The 7,337-nt window shown below is 45.6% G+C and overlaps 2 protein-coding genes across 2 annotated transcripts; one reads left to right on the top strand and one right to left on the bottom strand.

Moving 5' to 3' along the window:
- Window positions 437-3,278, top strand: LOC8085679 (thiol-disulfide oxidoreductase LTO1). Its single transcript, XM_021454405.1, has 7 exons — window positions 437-620; window positions 748-1,024; window positions 1,445-1,701; window positions 1,794-1,906; window positions 2,069-2,216; window positions 2,455-2,592; window positions 2,846-3,278. Exons 1-7 carry the CDS (start codon window positions 525-527, stop codon window positions 2,939-2,941), a joined length of 1,125 nt encoding a protein of 374 aa, XP_021310080.1. The 5' UTR covers window positions 437-524; the 3' UTR covers window positions 2,942-3,278.
- Window positions 3,981-5,804, bottom strand: LOC8057424 (probable signal recognition particle 43 kDa protein, chloroplastic). The gene has a single exon (XM_002465875.2). The coding sequence runs from the start codon at window positions 5,622-5,624 to the stop codon at window positions 4,317-4,319; it is 1,308 nt and encodes a 435-aa protein (XP_002465920.1). The 5' UTR covers window positions 5,625-5,804; the 3' UTR covers window positions 3,981-4,316.

Genomic DNA, 7,337 nt, shown 5'->3' with positions numbered 1-7,337 from the left:
ACCTTCTGGTCCTCTTCCATATCACCGACTCGGCCTTCTTCTCCAACTCGCAGCTCACAGCTTACAGCGGCGTGGTGGCCCGTTGCCCTGGTTGTCGAGGTGCTCGTCCACCATGCCCACAACATGTTCGATTAAAGTTCCGAAAGGAGGTAAAATTACTAGGTGAAGGAAGAGGTGAGTCTATTCAAACTAAACCAGGCAACCAAACACACAGATTCTTAGCCAAGTTTAGCTAGTACAGGCAACCAAACATGTGCTACTTGCATTAATTAAAGCTAGCTAGAGCTAGTCTGTCTTAGTTTTGCTAGCCAGGCTTATTAAAAAATAAACCAAACACACCCATTTCGTGGGCCAGGCTGTTTATTGACCAAACGATAGGCCCACTAGAAGGTAGGCAGGCCCATCCATTGCCAATCCATGTGGACAGAGTCTAGAGAGAGCTCTCGGAGTGTTGCTCTGAGTCTGAGGTGGAGGCGTGGAGTCAGCTCGCCTCGCCTCTCACCGGTCACCACTCACCTCCGCCCATGGCGACCATCTCCGCTGCCCTCGCCATCTCCTTCTTCCCGTCCCCAACTCGCGTAGCCGTGGCCACTACGCCCTCTGCTTCCTCGCGCATCAAGGTACAGGCCCATGACCCCTCCTCCTTTGCCCTCCTAGCTTCACCCCCCCCCCCCCCCCCCCCCCCCCCTTCCCTCCTGGGTAGGTGTTTGGTTCGACAATTCAGTAGCGTTCTCCATCTTCGCGCAGAGAGCCGCACGCTTCAGGTGCTGCGCGGAGTCTTCTTCCCAGGAGCAGGAGACCTCCGCCGCCCCTCCCGCTCCGCCGCCGGAGAAACCCGCAAGATCGCCCCCTTCGTCTCTGCTGGGCATTTCCACCAGCACCTGGACTGCGGGTGTCGCTGGGCTGGGATTCCTGGAGACTGGTTACCTCACTTACCTCAAGCTCACGGGCTCCGAGGCGTTCTGCCCCATCACTGGCGCAGGCTGCGGCGACGTCCTCGACAGCGACTACTCCGTCGTCTTTGGTAATCTCTTGGTGGTGTTGTTTGACAGCTTGTTGGTAAATGTGCAGTAAACTGTGGCATTAGGCTCTTGAGATTTAGATAGATTTGTATAAGCAATCTCGTGTGCTTTGCTCCTCAGTATATAAGACTGTATACAAAGTTAAGCTGCATTTTAGTTAAATACTCCCTTTTTTTGTGAATCAGTTCCATGTAGTGGTTCATTATGGTATTCCTGCATTTTAGTTCCAAATGTGTTTTTTGTGAACTAGGAGTGGTTCCAAGTAGTGGTTGACTACAGTAACTCCTTTTGCAGCTCAACTATATGATTGATTTTACTAAACTACTACAGTAGTCTAATTTGATAAATAAGGGATCACAAATGCACAGTTCTATACCCTTTCATTTAAGTACTTAACGATTGGTGTCTCTTCAATTTTACAGGGATACCTCTTCCCTTAGTTGGTCTGGTGACTTATGGTTTAGTTACTGCACTTTCTCTGCAAGAAAATGGAAAGGACTTGCTCCCGGGATCAGATGACCTGGATATTAGATTAATATTGCTTTTGGTTGCTACTTCTATGGCGACTGCGAGTGCTTATTTTCTTTATATTCTAAGCACTAAATTTGTTGGGGTATCTTGTTCGTACTGTTTGCTGTCAGCATTTCTCTCGTTCACTCTACTCTTCATCAGAGTAAAGGTATGTGTTCACTAATAAAACAGTGTGTTCTTCATTTAAACCTGTAACCATGTAGTCCAGTTAAGTAACCATGATCACTATTGAACTTCCAGGACTTCGGTTTTGAACGTATCCAGAAGTTCGCTGGTATTCAGTTAGCTGTAGCTGTCATTATAGCTCTTGCTTTGACAAACTCATACAGTTCTGCTACTACTCAATTGAAAGGGTGAGGCTTCCTTATTGGTGTCTCAAATATTCTGCTCCTTAAATTGATTTGATTCTTTGCTCTATTTTGTTGTCTTAGTACACTATGTGAAGTTACTATATGTTTCCTTTTCTTTGATACCATCAGAATTGACTTTAAGATTCTCCTGTTCATTTTATGCAGCACAGATGATTTCGTATTAGAACCATATGAAACAGAGATAACAACCGAATCATCCCCATTTGCTATTGCACTGGCTAGACATTTGCACTCTATAGGTGCTAAGATGTATGGAGCATTCTGGTGTTCTCATTGCAATGAACAAAAACAGGTACACGCTATTTCACCTTATCCTAACTGAACACCAAATTATTTCACAGCTGTAGAACATTATTCTGTTGCAAGGGATTGTAGATACCGAACTTGATTGAAAAACTCTATTATAGTGCTTGTAGTGTAATGTTAATACGGTATGAACTTATTTGTTGATGCTGCACTGACCAAAATTCCAAAATGGAAGTATAAATGCGACCAAAAGGTCTTTTCAATCTAACCAAATGTTCATGCAGATGTTTGGTCGTGAAGCTACAAAAATCCTGGACTATGTGGAATGTTTCCCAAATGGAGCTGGTAAGGGAAAGAAAATGACTGCAGAATGTGCCGCTGCTGGTCTTGAAGGTTTTCCAACATGGTTCATCAACGGAAAGGTAGTTCCCTGCAGTTTTGATGCTCTCACAAAGAAAGACATGATGTGTTCCTTCAGTAGATACTGTTATGTTGAAACATATTTTCTTGCCTGCAATGCCTCTACTTCAGTTTTTGTATAGGACAAACTGAATGATGCTAAACTTCGGTCACTGCCAGGGTTGCCTTACAGTTGAAACACGCCTACCGGCATCCACTCTACCTTCGCATTTGATTCTTCCGGTTTGTTTACTAGTTGATTATGTACCTATTCAGGTTCTGAGCGGTGACCAGGAGCTTGAAGTCCTGGCAGAAGCATCAAGCTTCGTTGCTGAGGGCACAGAACAATCCACGGAAATATCACCAAATTGATATTCAAGCATTCTGAACTGAAGTTGGGAGGTTCCTGAACCAATAATCTGGATGCGGTCTTTAGATAGCAATACCCCAAAATGTTCACTAGCACAGTTGCATCCGAAGGTTGCTTACTCTACTTACAACTAACCACTGTAATTTGTAGCAACTCTACTTTCTCTACGAGAAGAGAGAACAAACCCCAAGGCAGCGTGTTGTACAACCATTTGTAGTCTAGTTTGTACTGTAAATGTGTAATCCTACGAAAACGCACTTGTTCATTTGACCGTACACAATGTATTGCGATTTAATGATAATACAAAAGCTGGTGGGTCCCTATACCCGCTTATATGAAGTTTTAGCTCACAACATCACTTGGAATACATTTGATAGCTTCTTAATGTCGAAATACTTGGTATTTTAAATGAACCAGTTCCTAACATGTTGAGTTCAGAGTTCCAGCAGATATGATGCAATGCAGCAATGGTAATGGTGAAGAAAAACCATTATATGCAATAAGTATCCTGTCCACCTTCTAAGGGTCATGTGCTAATGGTATGGTGAAGAAAAACCATTATTTTTTTCACTAAGCACCCATTGTACACGTTCGAAGACTTCTTCCTTCGTTTTGCGTAGCTGATGCTCTGCAGTTCGATGGGTGTTGCGTGTTAGGTCGTTCCCTGATCCTGCACGATCTGCGATGATGTTCATCTGTACCATTGCAAGGCCGTTCACTCCAAATCCAAAAACTTTTCAAGTTTTTCAATCACATCGAATCTTGTGGCACATGCATAAAGTATTAAATATAGATTAAAAATAGCTAATTGCATAGTTTGCCTGTAATTACAAGAGAAATCTTTTGAGCTTAGTTAGTTTATGATTGATCAATAATTCTCAAATACAAACGAAAATGTTACGGTAGTCAAACACAAATTTTTTTACCAATTAAACAAGGCCTAAGAATGATACTTGCTGGCTTTGTGAAAGACGTGTCAAGAAAACTAAGAGCTCCTTTGGCATGACTCTTTCAACTCCGGCTTCTACCGCGGGGTTATTGTACTGACATTGTAGCACGAGGTCATTTATTACAAAGAAAAGCAATTAAGGAACAAAGAGAGCCGATAAAGTCGTATTTGTGGCTTCATCGGCTCCTACTTCTGGAGGCAAGAAAATTTCCAAACAGGCTCCAGAGAATTTCCAAGTGGGGTGGCTGAAATCTGCTGAAACTGGAAATTCCGGTCGAAATATGATACAGTACTCACAAAAAGGTTTCATCCTAATATGCTGCCCGGCCACTGCTTTGAATCGAACATTACAAGGAACACCCGGAGGAATAAAACACAATCAACTTCAAGCGATCGCCTCCGACGGCGGTGGCGCAGTGCTGCCGCCATCAGTCACCACCTGCAGACCCCGACTGCCGCAGCTCGAACTCCTGCACGAGCTCGGCGTCCACGTTCTCGGCGGGCTCCCATGTGGCCTCCTCAATGTCCACCCATTTCACAAGGTACTCCCATCTGTTCTCCCCTTCCGCCGTCGCCGTCGCCACCTGCCTCTTGTCGACCACCGCCTCCGCCACGGCGTACTCCAGCCCTGCCTCGAAGTCGCTCACCAGGTCCTCTGCCACCCACGCCGCCTTCACCCACTCCCTCTCGCCACCGTCGCGCCACTCCACCAGGTACTCCCGCCACTTGCCTTCGCCGCGGCCGTCGATCACCTTCTCCACCTCGGCCCACTCGTACACGGCCTTCTCCAGCTCCTTCTGCGCCGCCTCAAGCCCCTGCCGCAGCTGGAACGCCGCCGGGTTGCCCTTGGGCGTCCTGGCGAGCACCTCCTGGACCAGCTCCAGCGGCGTGCGGCCCTGCCCGTCGGGGGCCTCCGGGTCCGCGCCCAGCTCCAGCAGCGCGCGCACGGCGCCCGCGCGGCCGTACCCGACCGCGATGTGCAGCGGCGTGAGCCCTCCCCCCGCGCGCTCCCGGTGGCCCAAGTCCGCCCCGGCCGCGGCGAGCGCGCGCAGGCACTCCTCGGACCCCAGCCCCGCGGCGAAGTGCGCCGCGGTGCGCCCCTGCGCGTCCTCCGCGTCGGGGTCCCGCCGCAGCGTCTCGTCCGCGAGCAGCGCCGCCAGCGCCTCCGCGTCCGCCTTCTTCGCCGCCGTCCACCACGGCGTCTCGTACTCGGCCACCACGTCCGCGGCTATGGCCTCCTTGGGCACCCACGACGGCTCGTGCCCGTCCTTCCACTCCACCAGGTATTCCGTGGCGACGGCGGCGCTGGCCGAGCCGTCCTCCGCGAACACCGGGCTGCTGACGGTGCGGCTGGAGACGATGCGGTCCACCTCGCCGTAGGCCTCCTCGTCATCGCCTCCCTTGCTTGCTGGCTCCTTCGGCTTCTGGTCCTGGAACACCGCGGCGGCGATGAGCCGGCGCGCCCGAAGGCGGAGGAGAGATGGGGGAGGAAGGGATGGCGATGGCGTTCTGGGAAGGTTCGGGTTCGGAGGCTTGAGGCGCGAGAGCGATGGATGCCGTAGGACGGCCTCCATTTGTGTAACCGGCGGGGAGGTCTCTGGTTGGCGCGTGTGGAGCGAACACGAACACGGTGATGTGTTTGCTGTGGTGATGTGGATAAGGCGATGGGGTTCTGGATACTGGGGCGTCACGGACCGTCCGATTTGGATTTGGACGGTGACGATGGCAAGACCCATGTTTCGATCCGTGGGCCGTTATTCATCATACCGGGCCTAATACAGCACAGAGTTTTCGAATTGGACATTTGGCCCAAACAAGTTTCCTTCTTTGTTTTCGAATTGGGTGTTTGCTGCATTTCCTTGCAACCCATCACCCAACCGAGAACAATCAACGGGCTTTCAGCTGGAAACACCGTTTCTGTAGAAATGATAAGCACTTTTGCAAAATGTCGGACGGATTGTTTGGAAAGGTTTTCTCTAATCTCTACTTCACCTTTTTCATGGTTTTCTAAATCCCCTTAAATCACTACAAATGTAAAGAAACCTGGGTCTTGGGATGGGAATGGGTCAACTTGGCCCTATACCTCGAAGGCCAATTATAAGAGCAACAGGTCGACCCATTTCAACGAAAGGTTATGGTCTTATTGATACTATCAAGAATTTAACACTTCTATAAAAAAGATGAGATACAAGAATTACAAGCAAATTATGCAATTAATTATTTTTTAATCTATGTTTAATGCTTAATGCCTGTGCTACAAAGATTTCATGTGACGGACAATCTTGAAAAATTTTGGGAACTAAATTAGGTCTTACAAAATGTGAAGTAGACATGTCCTTTTAGGCCTTGTTTAGTTCCAAAAGGTTTTGAATTTGGTTACGGTAGCATTTTTGTTTTATTTAGTAATTAGTGGTCAATCACAGATTAATTAGACTTAAAAAATTTATTTTGTCATTTACAGGCAAACTGTATAATTATTTTTTGTTTTTATTTATATTTAATATTTGATCATGTATCTAAAGATTATATGTGATGAAGGAAAAGTTTTTTTTATGGAAAACTAAAGAATCCCTTATTTGTCACCGCGGATGCGCTGTGTCCATAGGCCTGCGAAAGTGTGAGGTCAAGGATATGTCCATAGGCCTGTTCAGTTCGCAAAAACTTTTAGAAAACAACGCTATAGTATTTTTATTTTCATTTGACAAATATTGTCTAATTATAGAGTAATTAGCTTTAAAAGATTCGTCTCGCGATTTACAGATGACCTGTGCAATTAGTTTTTGTTTTCATATATATTTAATACACCATACATGTGTCGTAAGATTCGATATGATGGAGAATGTTGAAAATTTTTCGGAACTAAACAAAGCCTAAGATAAGAAGTGACGCGGTCGGTGAACAAGTATACTGCCACCCCTGGTAAGTATTTTCGTTTATATTTAATAATTGTTGTCTAACTATGAACTTCTTGTAAATTATAGATAAACTGTGCAATTAATTACTCCCTTCTTTCCAAATTAGAAGTTATTTTAAAAATCTTGGAGAGTCAAAGTTTTTCAAGTTTGACCAAATTTATATAGCAAAATAATAATATTTTTGGTACCAACCAAGTATTATTAGATTCTTTGTTAGTTATATTTTTATAGTGTACCTATTTTATGACATAAATCTTTATATTTCTCTCTATATTTTTTATTAAATTTGAAAATATTTAACAGATTTTTGGAATGATATAATTTGGAACGGCATGATTTATAATTTGGAACGGCATGTATTTGTTATAAGATTCGATGTGACTAAAAATTCGCAAAATGGTTTAGGAGGCTTAACATTTTCGGAAGCTACTTTGGCGTAAGAAAAAGACTTGGTTTTCTTGTTAAAACAAGGATATACTTTGGCTTATGGGCAAAAGACTTGATTTTCTTTTACTTCCTCCATTCTAAAATTAT

The sequence above is a fragment of the Sorghum bicolor genome, chromosome 1, assembly GCF_000003195.3.
Source record: "Sorghum bicolor cultivar BTx623 chromosome 1, Sorghum_bicolor_NCBIv3, whole genome shotgun sequence".
NCBI classification, from domain to species: domain Eukaryota; kingdom Viridiplantae; phylum Streptophyta; class Magnoliopsida; order Poales; family Poaceae; genus Sorghum; species Sorghum bicolor.
Note: the sequence above shows the minus strand (reverse complement) of the source record. Positions and strands in the feature narration are given on the sequence as shown.

Coding starts and splice junctions, on each gene's coding strand:
- LOC8085679 (XM_021454405.1), top strand. CDS start 525: ATGGCGACCATCTCCGCTGCCCTCGCCATCTCCTTCTTCCCGTCCCCA. Junction 621..747: donor CTGCTTCCTCGCGCATCAAG/GTACAGGCCCAT, acceptor ATCTTCGCGCAG/AGAGCCGCACGCTTCAGGTG. Junction 1,025..1,444: donor CGACTACTCCGTCGTCTTTG/GTAATCTCTTGG, acceptor TCAATTTTACAG/GGATACCTCTTCCCTTAGTT.
- LOC8057424 (XM_002465875.2), bottom strand. CDS start 5,624: ATGGGTCTTGCCATCGTCACCGTCCAAATCCAAATCGGACGGTCCGTG.